General features: G+C 31.4%; 1 protein-coding gene across 3 annotated transcripts in view; it reads left to right on the top strand.

The window, feature by feature from the left end:
- The window catches only part of LOC134692706 (zinc finger protein squeeze-like), a 136350-nt gene that overhangs the window by 1074 nt on the left and 114463 nt on the right, over positions 1–20813 (top strand). Inside the window, exon 1 of one of the 3 annotated variants that reach the window (XM_063553196.1) lies at positions 16356–16584. The exons of the other annotated variants lie outside the window; for them this stretch is intronic. Within the exon in view, the coding sequence (XP_063409266.1) occupies positions 16532–16584 (53 nt within the window). The 5' untranslated portion in view covers positions 16356–16531. Of the gene's footprint in view, positions 1–16355; positions 16585–20813 lie in introns of those variants that run through there. 3 annotated transcript variants of the gene reach the window in all.

Consider the following 20813-nt stretch of genomic DNA (forward strand, 5'->3'; position numbering starts at 1 on the left):
TTTTATTTGTCTGCGACTGTAAAGAATTAATATCGTAGTTTTGTTTTTTGCGTACCTTGTCGTAGCTTTTTTTGTATGTTCGTCTGTAAAAAATGTGTCCTATTGAATCATTTTATGTTATAGACAATAAGAGCGATACATTTATGACAGTTTTATCTTATAACATAATTTTTTTTACCATTTTTTTCCCGAAATAGTGTTATTATATATTTCTTTTTTATTTACAAAATATTTTCTACTCAATTATTTTACCATTTTTTTACCGAAATAGTGTTATTATTAATTTTTTTTTATATACAAAATGTTTTGTACTCATTTAATTATATCTATTATTCAAGCTTTTGATCAACAAATATCAAATGTTTACTTATGTATCTATATTTACACTTATAATAATTATAATAAACACTTATTGACATTTTTAGAAATTGATTACTTATAAGCATGCAGAGCAAATTATCTGTGGAATTTTTGTTTTGTATATTTATTGTATGGACTGGTGTTTCTATGATTTTTTATGCCTATTTATAGGCATTATGTTTTCTGTGCGTCTGTCTGTCTGTCTGTGCGTCTGTCTGTCTGTCTGTCTGTCTGTCTGTCTGTCTGTCTGTCTGTCTGTCTGTCTGTCTGTCTGTCTGTCTGTCTGTGTCTGTCTGTCTGTCTGTCTGTCTGTCTGTCTGTCTGTCTGTCTGTCTGTCTGTCTGTCTGTCTGTCTGTCTGTCTGTCTGTCTGTCTGTCTGTCTGTCTGTCTGTCTGTCTGTCTGTCTGTCTGTCTGTCTGTCTGTCTGTCTGTCTGTCTGTCTGTCTGTCTGTCTGTCTGTCTGTCTGTCTGTCTGTCTGTCTGTCTGTCTGTCTGTCTGTCTGTCTGTCTGTCTGTCTGTCTGTTCATTCAATCATACATTCATCTGTTTGTCCGTCCGTTCGTCTGTCCATTCGTCCAGCTCAAGTTTTGGTTAAAGTTTTTGGTCGAGTAAGTTTTTGATGAAGTTGAAGTCCAATCAACTCGAAACTTATTACACATGATATAATCTGTCTGATTTTAATGACAAACTAGAGATTTTCCCCCATTTTCATGATCCACTGAACATAGAAAATGATAGTGCGGTTGGGGCATCCTTGTACTGGGGACACATTTTTGTTTAAGTTATACAATGTTTTAAAGTATTCACTTCAATGCTTTTAAGATAAAATAAAGGGGTATGCTCAGACATTTGTGAACAATGGCTTATAGAACAATTTGTTTTTATAAGAGTTATAACCCTAGAGTTGGTCAGAAAACTGGATACTTATTACATGACCATGTTGGTTCTCATTCTGTTTTGAGCCCATACAAAGTTTTGAAGTATGAGCATCCATTACTGTACATGTTCAGTTCCCTGTTTACTGAATACTATAAGAGGTATCAAAAGAACAATTTGGGCTGACGAACTATTGTTACAAGAGGTAGGAGTTACATAAAAAAATGCATTGGAAACCATTGCACGGCTACATTTTTTGTAGGAAATTTATTAAAAAAAAATGAAGAAACAAACAAAAAATTAGAAAAGTTATTAACTTAAATGTCAAACTTCAAATGTAATTTATTGATTCTTCATCTATGATGTTTGATACTAACCTTGAAAATAAACAAATGTCTTTTGAAATTTTGAAGAAAACCAAAAAATTATTTGAGGAAAAAGAGTTGGCAACCAGGACAACATTTTATTTTGGCAAGTCCTCACAACCAGGAAAACATTTCATTTTGGCAAGTCCTCACAACCAGGAAAACATTTTATTTTGGCGAGTCCTCACAACCAGGAAAACATTTTATTTTGGCGAGTTCTCACTGTAGTTTGTCCTAAGAAAATAAATCTAATTGGATTAATGGTTGTAGGCTGCATAAATGTCTGACCATTGACCTGTTGTCTTGTTAGTGTCATCTGAGGGGACATTTTGGATCACTTATTTGACTATTTTAACTGAGATTATTTATAGTGGTATATATTTGAGAATGTTTGGGTTGATTTAGTATATTAAATAAGTCCTTCTTGGCTGCGAAAGAAAATCACTACTGAAATTATGAATGCAAATTTTATTACTGTAAATCAGAAATTGGTGCAGGTTTTTTTTATTACAATTTTGTCATTTTGGTAACTTTGTTGATATTCTTTTAAATATTATTTGATTGGATAATTCCCCTTTTACTTAAAATACATAATAGTGAATGATTATTTTCAGATATTAATAGAATTATAATGGATGCACTACTTATTCTAAGATCTACCTCTAAGCTACCTATTTTAATTTGATCTTCGCCTCATAGGTTCAGTTTAACCCTTAATAATTATTCATAACTTCAATAGACCATTAAAAATGAATAATTTAATTATATTCATGCCATAAAATCTAATCTGTACATAGTTATTTTGCATGTTTATTAATAAAATCATAATTAAAATACAATAAATTGCCCATATAGATTCAAACATAACAATACTAATATGATTGTGAATAAACTATCCTTAGATTTTGAAATAAGAAGAAAAATAACAAATAGAAATCATTCATAAAAAAAGAGAAAAAAGAGAAATAAATTCTGTAAATTTAGAAATTATTGCAATGTTTTTATTATTGCGAAAAATGTGACAGGGTTATAATGGCAATAATTTCAGTATAAAATGACAAAATCGCAATAATAAATTGCGCAATAATTTCTGAATTTACAGCAGATGTCTGTTGTGTATAGAACCTTTATTTATCACTCAAAAATTCAAACAGAAACTAGGGACATAATACTATATCTATATTTGAGAATTTGTGACACTTGAACTATTGACTTTATCCAGCTATAACTTTCACTTTATGGTGTCAGAAATGTTCTTATGTGAAGTCAAAAGTTTTACACGGACATTTCTAATGTCCAGTTATGGCAGACAAAATATCATAAGATATCATTGATACTGTGGATTCATTATTATTCGTTGGATATCAATTTTCATGGACCTCGTGGGTACAACAAAACCACGAATTTGAATTTTAAATGAATAACAAATGTTTCATAGAATTATATGCTGCATAACGACGAATTCAAATATCCACAAAAATAGAAGATTTCCTTAATCCGCTAAAAATGGTTCCCACAAAAATAAGTGAATGCACAGTATGTCCTTTTATATTAAGTTACTTGAGAACCCATTTGGATTCAATCTTTCCTCATATTTTTGCAATAGTAAAGCCTGTCGTCCTGCATATGCATGAACTTTTTGCCAATGGATGTTAAGCAAGGGACAACCAATCAACCTATCTATACTGTTCTTTCATTGCTATTCTTTGGGTACCAGTTTTTGTGGATTCATTGGGCATAAATGTTGTACATATTTAATTTTGAAAGAAGTATGTATTTTTGTAGGATTTATTTCAAACATTGGCAAATTCATGAATCTAGTATTAATTGAAATGTAATTTGAAATTACATGAAAAATAAGTACTGCATATGAATTTGAATAGTTGATTTCCGGGTTACACTTTGGGTCCTATAATTAGATTTTTTGCAATGGAAACTCTAGAAACTGTTATCTATCTGCATTCCATGCTCGTTTTACTGGCTTTGTGAGACAGGGATACAGATTGTCCAATGTAAGAGTTGTTTCCCCTTAAAGAATATTAGAAAATTAGAAGGAAATTTCATGATTGGAAAACGAACAATTCTAAGCTTTTCATATATCATGTATATTGTATGATATTTGAGCAACACATCCAATGAAATCATCCCATGAACCCTCAAAATATGTCTAAATATCCAATCCTATTTCAGGGTCTGTAGTTACCCCAGATAATGGACCAATACCTCACAGTGACATTTCATTTTTTTTTTTAAACTTGAAATTTGAATGGCAATAGTCTAAATGCATCAAATGTGCAATTAATGCAATTATAATGTACTATGACATGGATTTTTCATGCCAGTCGGTGCATGAAAGTTACTTATAGTTTTCAAACTGCACTGACACATGAGAAAAAAAAAAGCCATAAAAATCTATGATGATAGATTTCAAATGTAACAACTGCAGTGCATTTTGTGACATTTAATGCATCAAGCTATGTTTTATTGTTTAAGGACTAGACAACAAGTCATTAAAATAGTATTTCATATTCAACGTTTCATTCTTTAAAAATCTTTTCCATGACATTTAACTTTAATTTGAAAAAGATGCAGTAACGTTGACTTAATTTATATCTTAAGTGTTAACAGTAAATTTTTGAAAACTGTAAGTTACGCATTATTTTTAAAGATCTCGACATCTTTATATTGCTGGTTTATTGAAAGTTTTAAAGATCGAGTGAAAACAGACTTGAATTTTTTTCCTAGTTGTCAGCATATTGTGATATGATTGCATATCATTTGCATGTTTTTTATTTACAATCACATGTGGGGTATAGTTTGATCTCTGAAATAAAAATGTGAAACCTTGTAACGTGACTGTAGTCATAACTTAAGAAATATTAATACAGTTACTGTCCAACCTTCTTTAAAGTCGGGGGCCTTGGTGGCCTAGTGGTCTATGTAGTTCGACCTCTGTAATTACAAGCCAGTCTACACTAAGGTTGTGAGTTTTAACCCCACTCATGCGGGTGCACTCAACTCAAATCTTTATTGACTAGAATTGTCAGTTTTCCTGTCGAAGATGGGTGGTTTTCTATGGGCACTCCAGCTTCTTCCACCAATAAAAACTGTGCCATGATATAGCCCAAAAGTGTGCTTAAAAGTGGTCTTAAAACACAAAAAATCAAAATCAACACAATCTTTAAAGGTCACTTTTTTTAAAGTGAAAACCTGCCTGGTCTGTTCCCCATCTTGCTGTCCCTTTGTAGAAAAACATTGTTCTTTCTCATTTTGAACCTCCTTTACCTTTTTTGATAAGATCAGACATCTTTGTTCCAAATGATTTTCTTAACCCTTACCATGCAGGGGTTGTTATGTAACTGCCGTATCCAAATCATTGTTGTTTGGCTCCATGATGGTGCTGCATACATATGAAGGTCAACATTATGCCATTTATTTCCAAGTGTAGGCATGGTTCCTCAATCTTAAACTCTTTGTGGTCAGGTTTCTCAGTTTAAATGTTCATTTTGAGCTCAAATATGAACTTCTGGTCTTCCAGGTCAAGAAAAAGAATGAAAAACATCAACATTGGCGCTTATTGCATATGAGGACCAACTTTGGGGCAATTTCAGCCCACATCTTTACCATAGCTGACCCAAATGGTTTACATTAAACTTGGACAGAAACCAAAAAGGACAACATGACAAAATATTGTGTTTTCAAATTATTTTGATTGTTTAATTACATTTATTACATTGGTTGCAATGAATTACATTGATTTTCCAGCTAAATAAAAAGCCATAATTTCACATTTGAAAAAACGTGGTTATTTCACTCTCTGACGTCATACAACAATAGGCGTTGTCAAGACATCAACGGTGGATTAAAACAAATTGTGAATGCATAGAAAAAAGATATAGTTTCTTACATTTTTTACATTAATTACTTTAAAAATAGCCATTTTGCCAATGTAATAAAAGAATAACTAATTAAAGAACTCAAATATGGAAAAAATATTCAACTTGTGACCAAACAACACTAAAAATTAGCTCATGCGCTACTTCCTGTTCGGTCACTAGTAGAACATTTTACTCTATTTGAATTCTTCAATTAGTCATTCTATAATTATTCCATCATTGCAGACTTTACATCATGACAGAATATTTTGTTTTTCTAAATTATTTTGCTTTGTGTTATTTTGTTTATTCCATCATTGCAGACTTTTATAAGTAGCGATGCTTAATTTATAGTATAATACTATATTTAACGTAAAAACAAAGAAGTTGATATAGAAATAAAAACAATCAAGTAGATCTAATGTCTTAGACTTTTAATGGCATAATTAAGTACTATACAAACATGAGGTATAGTTGTGACAACTTATATTAACTATGTTCTCAGAGTACACACTTCTACCATGTTTGACAGATATACTTTTATACTAGAGTTATTTGTACTGAGATACTGTACTATTGTACTATGACCTAATTAAACTCAAAGTATAATGTACTGAATTAAAAAGGAAAAAATGGGGTTTGATATATATGAGACACAAGTTTTTCATCGGAACTTTTACCAGAAATTTCTTCTTTAACTGCTGTCCAAAATATTCTTGAAATATTTGTCACTGGACATTCAGAAAGCACCCATTGATTAACTAATTCTAGTGCTTTCATCTTTTGATTCTGTTCTTAATCAGTTATGTAATAAAAACTGGTAGCCCTAGCTTCCTCTTTTCTTCAAGAAAGGCAAGGTTCAATTCTGAATATTTGATAACAAGCAATAATTTTTGTGTGTTCACAACTCCTGTTTTTGACCTGTCACATATACGTAATCCTCTGGTTTTATCAACACTAAATTAGTGCGAGAAATGTGACAGAGTTGCAAAACCCAATATTTTGAACTCTCATTTTGAAATATTTTATTTGAATTAAACAGGATTTTTTCAAAATCCTAAAAATTAAAATCGCATTTAAGTAAAAAAATGACAAAATCGCCATAATAAAGGCACACAATAATTTATGAATTCACAGTATGTAGAGCCATTAAAAAAAATACCTGCTATCCTCTATTTTTCTTTACAGAATTTATATGCAAAGTGAAAATTATGTAATGATCAAGGCTACAAGTGACCAGTGGCAATTTATGAATTTGAAAAAAAGATGTCCCAATCAATCAATAATTTACATCCATGTCCTTTGGACTTTCTTGTGGATAGTTTTCTCTTTGGCAACAAACTACATCGCACTTTTTTGTCAAATTCTTATGCAATTTGAACCTCAGGTGTTTAATCTTTGTGAACTTTTTAATTCTTCCTGTTTTTAATATTTACAAGTGATTAGGAATGTATAGACTACTGTCGCCAACAGGTGAGATTTTCAGCCCCAACACCTGAGGTTTTCAGCCCCAACATGTGAGATTTTCAGCCCCAACACCTGAGGTTTTCAGCCCCAACATTTGAGGTTTTCAGCCCCAACACGTGAGATTTTCAGCCCCAACATGTGAGATTTTCAGCCCCAACATGTGAGGTTTTCAGCCCCAACACCTGAGGTTTTCAGCCCCAACATTTGAGGTTTTCAGCCCCAACACGTGAGATTTTCAGCCCCAACATGTGAGATTTTCAGCCCCAACATGTGAGATTTTCAGCCCCAACACGTGAGATTTTCAGCCCCAACACCTGAGATTTTCAGCCACAACATTTGAGGTTTTCAGCCCCAACACGTGAGGTTTTCAGCCCCAACATTTGAGGTTTTCAGCCCCAACACGTTAGATTTTCAGCCCAAACACCTGAGATTTTCAGCCCCAACACGTGAGATTTTCAGCCCCAACACGTGAGATTTTCAGCCCCAACAGGTGAGATTTTCAGCCCCAACATTTGAGGTTTTCAGCCCCAACACGTGAGGTTTTCAGCCCCAACACGTTAGATTTTCAGCCCCAACACCTGAGATTTTCAGCCCCAACACGTGAGATTTTCAGCCCCATCACCTGAGGTTTTCAGCCCCAACACGTGCAATTTGCAGCCCCAACACCTGAGGTTTTCAGCCCCAACACCTGAGGTTTTCAGCCCCAACACCTGAGGTTTTCAGCCCCAACAGGTGAGATTTTCAGCCCCAACATTTGAGGTTTTCTGCCCCAACACCTGAGATTTTCAGCCCAACACGTTAGGTTTTCAGCCCCAACACCTGAGGTTTTCAGCCCCAACACCTGAGATTTTCTGCCCCAACATTTGAGGTTTTCGGCCCCAACACAGGATGTTTTCAGCCCCAACACATGAGGGTTTTAGCCCCAACACTTGAGGTTTTTAGCCCCAACACTTGAGGTTTTTAGCCCAATCACTTGATATTTTCAGACCCGTTGTCAGGATGTGTCTAAGGATGTCAGGGTCTTTTTGAAACCAAAAGAATATTATTAAATCACTTATGTCATCAACACATCAGATTGCAAGGACTTCAAATAAATGCTGCCTTTAATAATATTTTTTGTTTCCAAGGTTAATATAAAAAAAGAAGATGTGGTATGATTGCCAATGAGACAACTATCCACAAAAGACTAAAATGACACAAACATTAACAACTATAGGTCACCGTACGGCCTTCAACAAAGAGCAAAGCCCATACCGCATAGTCAGCTATAAAAGGCCCTGATAAGACAATGTAAAACAATTCAAACAAGTTGTTTTTTAATGTCTTTTGGGGATTTTTTTTTTGCCCTGCTGTAAATCAGGGAGCATTCAGTTTTATCCTTATCTGTCTGTCCTTCTGTATGTCTTTACATCCTTCTTTATGTCTGTACGTGCTTCTGTACATTTGTACATCCTTCTTTACATCTGTACCTTCTTCTTTATGTCTGTACGTGCTTCTGTACATTTGTACATCCTTCTTTACATCTGTACCTTCTTCTTTATGTCTGTACATCCTTCTGTACATATGTACCTTCTTCTGTACGTCTGTACTTTCTTCTGTACGTCTGTACTTTCTTCTTTACATATTTACCTTCTTCTGTACGTCTGTACATCCTTCTGTATGACTGTTCCTCCTTCTTTACATCTTTACATCCTTCTTTTCATCTGTACATCCTTCTGTACATCCGATATGTCCTGTACATCATTATGTCCTTCTGTACATCTGTATGTCCTTCTGTACGTCTATACCTCCTTCTGTACATCTGTACCTCCTTCGGTACGTCTGTACGTCACTCTGTACATCTTTACCTCTTTATGTCTGTATGTCCATCTGTACATTCTTCTGTACGTCTGTATGTTCTTCTGTACATATGTACCTCCTTTAAATCTGTACCTCCTTCTTTATGTCTGTGTGTCCTTCTGTACATCTGTTCCTCCTTCTTTACGTCTGTGCCTCTTTCTGTACATCAATATGTATGTCCTTTTGTACATCTGTTCATTCTTCTGTATGTCTGTACGTCCTTCTGTATGTCTGTATCTCTTTCTTTACGTCTGTATGTCCTTCTGTACATCTGTACATCCTTCCGTACGTCTGTACCTCCTTCTGTACATCTGTACGTCCATCTGTACATCTTTCATAACTTCTGTACATCTGTACCTCCTTAATGTCTGTATGTCCTTCATTACGTCTGTACATCTGTAATATGGAAGTTGGTTACCATACTCCAACTTAAGTTTGCCCCAACCAAATATTGTGAAACTTATACAGAATGCTTATTACTACAAAAACAGATCAAGTTGGAATTTTGGGGAGGTCTCCTATACCATTTTAGAGTGTTGTCCCTTTATAAATGGACTAATTGCTGAATTTTACGTTTCTGTTTTCTAACTTAATTTTATCTTAACTGTACGCTACGGATCTTATACACAATGTTTATAAACAAAATACTCATTTTCTCTTTTCTAAATATTTTGGTCCATTCTTTGCATCCTTTGGCCTTTATTCTTTATTTTGTAAACACCCTCCAGGCACTCATCTATGTTTGTGTTTTATCTGAAGTAGTTGATTTAAAAAAAAAAATCTGGAAGAAAAATACAAATTGAATGTAAAGAGCCTTAAATGCAAATACTATACTTTTTTAACTCTCAGATTTTTTTTGTTTGGTAGTAAAGTTTTGAACAGTTTTTTGGATAAAAACTATTTTCCCAAACTAATTTTACTTTTTTTTCTGACAAACATTGTTGTTTGCCCATTTAAAATAAAATAGATGATCAAAACTTTTTTTGTATTTCTCAGAAAGTATATATATAATAATTATTCACATATTTTTCATAATAGTTGCTAGGGGTACAATTCCAATATTTAATTAGAGGGTGGGATAAAATTTCATATCATTATTACATTACAATAATGTCAGTTCTACATTACCAATGTCAGCAAGTTGCGAAAAAAGTAATTGCACTTGCCATCCCTAAAATTTAACCAGACATGTATATATGTATCAGCTTCGATATGAGCCATCATACATGTTCAAGTAAACAACATGGACTGAGCAAAGGAGGAAAACATTACCATTACCACCTATGGAGAATTAATTGTAAATGTTGACCAAGTTGTCAGTTCTATATTACCAATGTCAGCAGTTGTCAGTTCTATAGACTTGATCATAATAAGTCAGTATTGTAAAACCTTGGTCATAATTTGTCAGTATTGTAAAACCTTGGTCATAATTTGTCAGTATTGTATAACCTTGGTCATAATTTGTCAGTATTGTATAACCTTGGTCATAATTTGTCAGTATTGTATAACCTTCATCACAATAAGTCAGTTTTGTATAACCTTCATCACAATAAGTCAGTTTTGTATAAGTTTTGTATAACCTTGTCATAATTTGTCAGTATTGTATAACCTTGATCATAATAAGTCAGTATTGTATAACCTTGGTCATAATTTGTCCGTATTGTATAACCTTGGTCATAATTTGTCAGTATTGTATAACCTTCATCACAATAAGTCAGTTTTGTATAACCTTCATCACAATAAGTCAGTTTTGTATAACCTTGGTCATAATTTGTCAGTATTGTATAAACTTGATCATAATAAGTCAGTTGTATAACCTTGGTCATTATTTGTCAGTATTGTATAACCTTGGTCATTATTTGTCAGTTTTGTATAACCTTCATCACAATAAGTCAGAGTTGTATAACCTTGGTCATAATTTGTCAGTATTGTTTAACCTTGATCATAATAAGTCGGTATTGTATAACCTTGGTCATAATTTGTCAGTATTGTATTACCTTGGTCATAATTAGTCAGTATTGTATAACCTTGGTCATGATTTGTCAGTATTGTATAACCTTGGTCATAATTTGTCAGTATTGTATTTCCTTGATCATAATTTGTCAGTATTGTATAACCATGATCATAATTTGTAAGTATTGTATTACCTTGGTCATAATTTGTCAGTATTGTATTACCTTGGTCATAATTTGTCAGTATTGTATAACCTTGGTCATGATTTGTCAGTATTGTATTTCCTTGATCATAATTTGTCAGTATTGTATAACCTTGATCATAATTTGTCAGTATTGTATAACCTTGATCATAATTTGTCAGTATTATTTAACTTTGGTCATAATTTGTCAGTTGTATAACCTCGGTCATAATTTGTCAGTATTGTATAACCTTGGTCATGATTTGTCAGTATTGTATACCCTTGGTCATAATTTGTCAGTATTGTAAAACCTTGGTCATAATTTGTTAGTATTGTATAAACTTGGTCATAATTTGTCAGTATTGTATTACCTTGATCATAATGTCAGTATTGTATAACCTTGGTCATAATTTGTCAGTATTGTATACCCTTGGTCATAATTTGTCAGTATTGTATAACCTTGGTCATAATAAGTCAGTATTGTATAACCTTGGTCATAATTTGTGGCTATTGTATAACCTTCATGACAATAAGTCAGTTTTGTATAACCTTCATCACAATAAGTCAGTTTTGTATAACCTTGATCATAATTTGTCAGTATTGTATAACCTTGATCATAATTTGTCAGTATTATTTAACTTTGGTCATAATTTGTCAGTATTGTATAACCTTGGTCATGATTTGTCAGTATTGTATACCCTTGGTCATAATTTGTCAGTATTGTAAAACCTTGGTCATAATTTGTTAGTATTGTATAAACTTGGTCATAATTTGTCAGTATTGTATTACCTTGATCATAATGTCAGTATTGTATAACCTTGGTCATAATTTGTCAGAATTGTATACCCTTGGTCATAATTTGTCAGTATTGTATAACCTTGGTCATAATAAGTCAGTATTGTATAACCTTGGTCATAATTTGTGGCTATTGTATAACCTTCATGACAATAAGTCAGTTTTGTATAACCTTCATCACAATAAGTCAGTTTTGTATAACCTTCATCACAATAAGTCAGTTTTGTATAACCTTGATCATAATTAGTCAGTATTGTATAACCTTGGTCATAATTTGTCAGTTTTGTATAACCTTGGTCATAATAAGTCAGTATTGTATAACCTTGGTCATAATAAGTCAGTATTGTATAACCTTGGTCATAATTTGTGGCTATTGTATAACCTTCATCACAATAAGTCAGTTTTGTATAACCTTCATCACAATAAGTCAGTTTTGTAACACCTTGATCATAATAAGTCAGTATTGTATTACCTTGGTCATGATTTGTCAGTATTGTATTACCTTGGTCATAATTTGTCAGTTTTGTAACACCTTGATCATAATAAGTCGGTTTTGTATAACCTTCATCACAATAAGTCAGTTTTGTATTACCTTGGTCATAATTTGTTAGTATTGTATTACCTTGTTCATAATTTGTCAGTATTGTATAACCTTGGTCATAATAAGTCAGTATTGTATTACCTTGGTCATAATTTGTTAGTATTGTATTACCTTGTTCATAATTTGTCAGTATTGTATAACCTTGGTCATAATTTGTCAGTTTTGTAACACCTTGATCATAATAAGTCGGTATTGTATAACCTTGTTCATAATTTGTCAGTATTGTACAACCTTGGTCATAATTTGTCAGTTTTGTATAACCTTGATCATAATAAGTCAGTATTGTATAACTAAGTTATAATTTGTCAGTTTTGTATAACCTTGGTCATAATTTGTCAGTATTGTATAACCTTGGTCATAATTTGTCAGTATTGTATAACCTTGGTCATAATTTGTCAGTATTTTATAACCTTGGTCATAATTTGTCAGTATTGTATAACCTTGGTCATAATTTGTCAGTATTGTATAACCATGTTCACAATTTTGTCAATATTGTATAATCTTGGTCATAATTTGTCAGTATTTTATAACATGGGTTATAATTTGTCAAATCTTCATTATAGTTATCTGCATTGAATTACCCTTATTGTAAACAGTTTTTGTACAATAATTGAATATCTAACAGTTTTCTTCTATAGTATTTGCCACTGTATGTTTAGTATCCATTACAAATCTTGCCCATTGTTTAAAATATAAAAAAACATGGTTAAGAAAATAAAATTCAGATCAAGCTTGCATGTTCTTAGCTTTTATATACATGTTATATTTGCCATTCTATGTTAAGTATCCATTACAAATCTTGCACAGTGGTAATTTGATATTAGGAGATTTGATAATCATAACACTTTGGCATGTTCTCAACTTAAATATACATGTAATATTTGTCACTGCATGTTAAGTGTCCATTACACATCATGCCCAGTGGGGATCTTATATAAAGCAGGGTTAATATTCACACCACAGCTACATGTTATCAGATTAAATATGCATTGGATACTTGCTGCTTAATATAAATTAACAATAACAATTATTGCCCATTATCTTTCTGATAAAGAATAGGGTTACAATTCATTTCACATTTACATGTTCTCAACTGAAATATACTGTACATGTAATATTTGCCACTGTATATATTAACAATGACAAGTCTTGTCCTGTGTTGATGTAAAATAAAACAGTTGATATTCATAGCAAATGTTCTCAGCTTAAAAATACATGTAATATTTGCCACTGTATATAAACTACCCATGACAAATCTTGCCCAGTTTTGATCTAATATAAAGGAGGGTTTATATTCATATCCCATTTACATGTTTTCAACTTATTATACATGTAATATTTGCCACTGTATGTTAAGTATCCATTACAAATCTTGCACAGTGTTCTTCTGATAGAAAACAGGATTAAAATTCATATAGCATTTACATATTCTCTACTTAATATACATGTCATATCAGTTCCTGTATATAACGTAAGAATAGTAATTGTTGCTTAGTTTTCATCTGATTGAAAAAATGGTAAATATTTATATCACATTTAGATGTTCTCAGCTTTAATCTGCATGTAATATTTGCCACCGTATGTTAAGTGCCCATAACAAATCTTGCCCAGTGTTGATCTGATACAAAGCAGGGTTAAAATCCATACATGTATAATATTTACATGTTCTCAGCTTAGATATACATGTAATATTTGCCACTGTATATAAGGTAACAATAACAATTATTGTCTAGAGAACTTCATCTGATAGAAAATAGGGTTAATATTCATATCAAATTTACATGTTCCCAGCTTAAATATACATGTAATATTTGCCACTGTATGTTAAGAACCCATTACAAATCTTGCCCAGTGTCAATCTGATATAAAGCAGGTATAATATTCATATCACATTTACATACTCTCAGCTTAAGGATGTCTGCTTGTCATGTTTTGGACTTTTTGTCAGATTTTCGGATTCCTCTGGTTTTATCCATTTGAATGCCTTAAAATATTTTCCCCATAAACCCCCATTTTTCTTTTTATAAATCTTTTACATGTATAATAATAAGTCATTTGGAAAAGTCTTATAAAATTTTATTTATTTTTTAATAGTATTTGAGAACTTTAACTGGTCAATGATAAAGCTATGAAAATTCAAGAGAGAACATTTTCCCGTCAAAATTCCAATGGCTAATATCTCGAAAACAAGCACATTGACCCCTATATTATTTTGGCTTTTTGGATTCTCCAATTTATTCCCTATCAATACATACTAGTTTTATGAAAAGTTATTTATTTTGAAACTGAGCAGCGAACATCCTTAAATATACATGTAATATCAGCCACTGTATGTAAAGCACTCATCATTTGATACATTCTTCTCTCATCGCTATCAATATCATTCTCTTTCTCCAAACAAGACAAGATTCTGGTTTACCTCTGATTTGTCTGTCAGTAACCCATTTATAACATATTTAATTTCAGCAACTACATGTCTAACTATATTTTTTTTTATGCCCCACCTACGATAGTAGAGGGGCATTATGTTTTCTGGTCTGTGCGTCCGTCCGTTCATCCGTTCGTTAGTTTGTCTGTTGGTTCGTTCGTCTGTTCGTTCGTTCGTCCGTCCGTACTTCTGTCTGTTCGTTCTTCAGTCTGTTACACTTCAGGTTAAAGTTTTTGGTCAAGGTAGTTTTTGATGAAGTTGAAGTCCAATCAACTTGAAACTTAGTATACATGTTCCCTTTGATAAGATCATTCTAATTTTAATGCCAAATTAGACAATTTATTCCAATTTCACGGTCCAGTAAACATAGAAAATGATAGTGGGAGTGGGGCATCCGTGTACAGTGGACACATTCTTGTTTATTTGTACCTGCAACTGTCATATTTTCTTTTATGTTCAACCAGTTTGATGAGCAGATTTTTATTAAAGGTAGGCATGGGTCAGGTTTTTAGCTCATATGAACCTTTTAACACAAAGTAATAGTACCCCTTTCACACTATGTTTAAAAAAATAAACATATGGGTCTTCGCATGGCTTTTTGATCATTCTATTTACATTTATTTCAGTTTGGACTTTTTGCAAGGTTGAGAATGATTCTTTTGCAATTGCTGACTGTAAATCTTGTTTTGATCTCAATTAGTAGTTTAATTGTCTGAGGATATCAGTATTATAATTTTTATCCTCTGCCTGAACATTCATGAAATATTTGCCACTGGACCTTAAGCAACCAACAATCAATCATATAATTTATCTATAGCAGTTTAAAATTAATCTGATTTGTGCTGCTGACTCATTGGGGCCTCTTGTTTTTGTTAATTTGCTGTATGATTATCTTTCTTAAAAAATCATATAAGAAATAAACAAAGAAAATGACATGAACACGTTAGTTTCACTTGTACAATCAGTTTCATCAAGATTGTGTATTCTCAGAGAGAGTCTGAAATAAAACAAAGCATAAAATCATCATTAAAAGAGAACTAATATACATTAAAAATTATTTCATTCTTCAGTTTACAAATCTTTTGTAATAATTTCACAATATGTTTAAAAAAGTTATAATTATCAGCGAAAATGAAAACCAGTCCTATAACGGGTAAATTTATCTAATTATAAAAATAAAAAAAAATAAAAATATCTGTCTTAATAAAGATAATAAAAAAAATTATCAATTCATAAATCATAAAATCAAGAATGGCTTTTTATTTGTACATGTGTTTTCAAAATAATGTCAATAGTTTGAAAAGCAGAGAGTTGTTTTCTAACAGCAGAAGATCAAATTGCAGAAGATAAAGCATCTAGGGGGTACCAAAGGGTTACACGCAAATCAAAGAATTAAATATAATAGGTTAGGTGTATCAATAAAAATATATTTATATATATATATATATATTTGTTTTTCTTGTATAGTTTGGATGAAAATTGTTCTGTTCTGATCGAGTGATTTTTAGTAGATAAAAGTGTCTATGTTATATAGGTAACGTTTGTATACAATTAGCAGTGATATGTACCAAAACATGAAATTGTTGTCATTCACAGAGAGTTATTAGTAGGAATTACACGTGGTTGTACTACATCAAGAATACCTGACTGGTAGTGTTGACCACAGGTCAGCTCAGGACATAGGATCCGTTTTATTGTGATAAAAAAACATTCACACTGTGGTTGACTGTTATAATTTTTTTACATAATTACATCGGACATAATTATTTTTTCCGTGAAAGATTGAACAATGTACAATGAGGCTTTTGGCGCTTGGACTTCTTCACAGCCGAGATGGCTCAGGTCAGTCCTTAATTAATACCTTAATTGATTAATTAGTCAAACTAATTAGCTAATTAGTTGCTAACATAATTTTTATTTTTATTTGATCAACAGGTTTTTGATGTAAATTGATTTTTTTATGTGTCTTTAATTTTTTGTTGTTGATTATTATAAAAAAAAAAATATAATTTAAATGAAAAATGCCAATTGTTTCCATAGTAACATTTTTTTGTTGGGGAATGTATAGAAATTTGACATTTTTCTTGTAGTATTATGTTTTGCGGCTCTGAAAGCTATAAATCAAATTCACAGCTTGACGCTGACTATTTGCAGTATTCTAAAGTTTTGTCAGTTATTCTAGCATTTGTTTCTATCCATTCTGTTATAAAACATGAAGAAAAATACAAAGATTTTCACAATATCATTCATTGATGTATCTGTGAAAAAAAAGAAGAAAAAAATAACACCAGAGAATTACTATTGTCTTGTAAAAATTCTACCTGTTGAAGAAAAATACGTAGATTACAGTATATTGTTCATTTATATCTGTGAAAAAAAGGAAGAAAAAATAACACGAAAGAATTACTATTGTCTTGTTAAATTACTACTGTTGAAGAAAAAAAAACGTGATAAAAAACAGAAATAGCTTGTCAACTCTTTTATAAAAAAAAGATTGTTAAGGAAATTAAGTTGATAAAAAATCAAGATATAACTTTAAAGTACTTATGTACTAACAGTGTAGTAGAAGAAGATAATTTAAGAATTTTTTTCTTATCGAAAACATTTTTTTGTTGTATTGAACATGTAATGAATGAAAAGCTAATACTTAGATTAGTAAGTTGTTTAAAATTGTGTGGAATTTAACACTCTGTACATTTGACGCCAGCAATTATTTCAGAAAAATTTCAGTATATTATTTTTTTCATTGAGATGATTCAAGGATGATTTTATATTTTCAATTGATTTTTGAAAGGAATTATTCGTATTTTAGTAGATAATCTTGCATAGAATTAGTTTCCTATTGGGAATTGTTTTCAGAGTTATTTTGTTTTAAATGGTATAATACAATTAAAAATATTAAGACGCTTGATGACAAAATTTTAACAATAAGAAAGAGCTTCCATAAAACCTTGGAAATTTATTGAAAGATAATAAAAAGATATAAAAACCGATTGATTTTTTTAAACGATATTATTCTCTTCCCGTCTGCATAAAATAGATTGATTTTCTTAGGCAATAACTTTACCCGTCTGCATATTAACAGAGATTTGAAAAGACAGTATTTGGGTGGATATGATATACTGTGGATTCATTTATTTTCGTGGGTACCAATTTTCGTGGATTGATTAAAACTTGCAAATTAGTGGATATGTAAATTCGTTGTTTTGGCAAATTCTGCATACATTCCTTTAGAAAATCAGTATTTCATTGAACATTTAAATTCGTGGTTCCACTGTACCCACGAAATCCACGAAAATTGGTATCCAACGAATATTAATGAATCCACAGTATTTTAATTAATGATGACTTTGTTATAGTTTATCTTCTCCTCTTTCTATTTCATATTTATGCCTACTCTGGGTGCAAGATTTTCTCTCTGTGTTTAAGACCCATTGGTGTCCTTCTTCTGTTATCTGCTCTTTGCTTGGGTTGACATTTTTCCCATTTCCGTTCTCAATTTTATTAGTTGTTTTCAATAAATAATTAATCACACTGAGGGACAATTATGGCGTTCATAGACCTTATGGTCATATCTGAAAAATTGAAATGAACCTCAATTTAGACAGATTTTCTCAATATTGTTTTTTCACAATTACTGTTATGTGCTTCAAAAACTCTCTTTGGCCCATGATAGTGACATAAGCTATTATTTGATATACATAATTCTTAACTGTAGAGTGAATGTTGTAATAAAACGGCAGGTTTGTTTTTTTTGGTACAAGAAATGTGAAATATATTTTTACGCAATATCTATGTTTTATTTTTGCTGCGCAGATATAATTTCAAAATTTATAAACTCTTTAAACTTGCTCTATTCTGGATTATGTTGATTTGTAGAAGATTTTTTAAGATTATTTTTTCAAACTTTTTATATTTTTAAAAGTCATGTAACTGAAACAAATTTTGACATTCATTAACAAATGTTCTCTGTTTATATGTACTATGTGACTCTTCAATTCAATATAATCATTGGCCATAATAGTGTAACAGGTCCAATATTCAATGGGCCCCTATTGAGCTGGTCCAATATTTCATGGTCCCTTTCCATCTTGTCTAATATTCAATGGGCCCCCTATCAAGCTTGTCCAATATTCAATGGGCCCCTCTAAAGCTGGTCCCATATTCCATTGGCCCCCTATCAAGCTTGTCTAATATTCAATGGGCCCCCTCTAAAGCTTGTCCAATATTCAATGGCCCCCTATCCAGCTTGTCCAATATTCCATGGCCCCCCTATCAAGGTTGTCCAATATTCAATGGGCCCCTATCAAGCTGGTTCAATATTTCAAGGTCCCTTTCTAGCTTGTCTAATATACCATAGGGCTTCTTTCTGTAGCTGGTTCAAAATTCTATAAATGAATCAACTTATGTGTTCACTAGTCTTATAGAAGCATTATGCATTTTCTTAGTTTGATATCAGCAAATAATTTAAAGATGTTAATCTACTGCAATAAAGAACTTTAAAATAATCAGTGTAAAGAGTCAGTTGAAAGGCCAAACAAATGACAAAGTTGACGTAGAAATAAAAAAGATGCACGCTGATGCACGCTTTGTCTATAGTCAATTTCTAGTTGTTGACCTTACCAATGTTCAAAATATGCTGAATCTAGTTTGAATAATTTTATCAATGTTCCCTATTGAAACTTTTGAAACAATTAGGATTAATTTATTAAGTTAAAAAAACTGATGGAATTGTTTTCACGCTTCTGGAACTGGGTGCATTGATATGATAGCCATCTTCTGCTCTGCATGCGTCACTCACCTTGCAATTTCATACTTTAAATTCAGAAATTATTTCAATGTTTTTATTATTGCCAATAATGCAATTTTAAGTAATTATGCTATAAATAACAACTTGCTTTCTGTTACCTGATATATATATCTGTATGCAAATCTCGCTGAATTTATTAACAATTAATCTTGCAATTTTTAAGGGAGCTACCATTTGACTTTTATGGGAGGAAAAAATTGGTGGGGGGGGGATGAAAAGGTTTTTTAAGTTGTTATCTCTGTCCTACCTTTTTATTTTTCACTCAATTCTGTCCTGACTTTTTTTATCCGTTTATCCTGACTTCTTACATAAGTTGTCATCCTGCCTTTTATTTTTTGCCAAGTTGCTTATTTTGCCTTTTTTTTCAATTTTCCTCCTAGCCCCCATACAAATTTAATAGAAGTTCTTATTTTAATAGGAACTGACTTTATTTTTATGTCTCAGAAAGACATTGAAATTAAACCTGTTGTTTAAGACCTGAAATCATTTTATACAAAAATATTTGTACCATGATTGCTTTGAAAAAATGACTACAGTATTCCAAATAATTTGATACTGATAAAAATAATAAAGATAATTGTTTAATAGCTGATTGTTAGAAAAAAAAATTGATAGTGTTATAAATAAAAAATATTTTTTTTGTGATAAGTGTTATCATTTTATGAATAATTGAAATAAATGATTAATTTATAGGCTAAATAGCTTCAAAGGCGCTAAGAGAGTAAACTATTGTAAATATTTAAAAAAAAAAATTTTACTGCAAATTTCAGTGTTAACATAATAAAAAATGTCAATTTCAGAGATATTTGCAAGAAGTTTGAAGAACACGTACCATAGTTTTTTGAAACTTTAATTTAAAACCAATAGCAATAACTACAATATATTTTTGTTCAGAATTTTTAGAAATTGTGAATTTTAATGCTAATTAGTATCTTTTCAAAATGAGCCATTTTTACTAAGCACCTTTTCCTGGCTGCTGTCCCTAAAACAAGAAAGTAGATATCTCATGAATATATTTTTTAGATGCACAGTACTGCAGTTTATAAATAAAGTTTATATTTAATATTAAATATTTAATGCATGAACAACTAGTAGCAAACTTGATAAACTTTGTCTACAAAGTCGTAGAATGAAGAAAATATTTATTGGCTTTTTCTCCTGAGATTTAAAAAAAAAATGAATTGACAGAAATAAAATAACATTTATTTTCCTACTTTTGTAATTTTATAGTCTGGATTTCCAGACTTGAAACACAATAGCA

This window comes from Mytilus trossulus, chromosome 12 (assembly GCF_036588685.1).
Source record: "Mytilus trossulus isolate FHL-02 chromosome 12, PNRI_Mtr1.1.1.hap1, whole genome shotgun sequence".
Lineage (NCBI taxonomy): Eukaryota > Metazoa > Mollusca > Bivalvia > Mytilida > Mytilidae > Mytilus > Mytilus trossulus.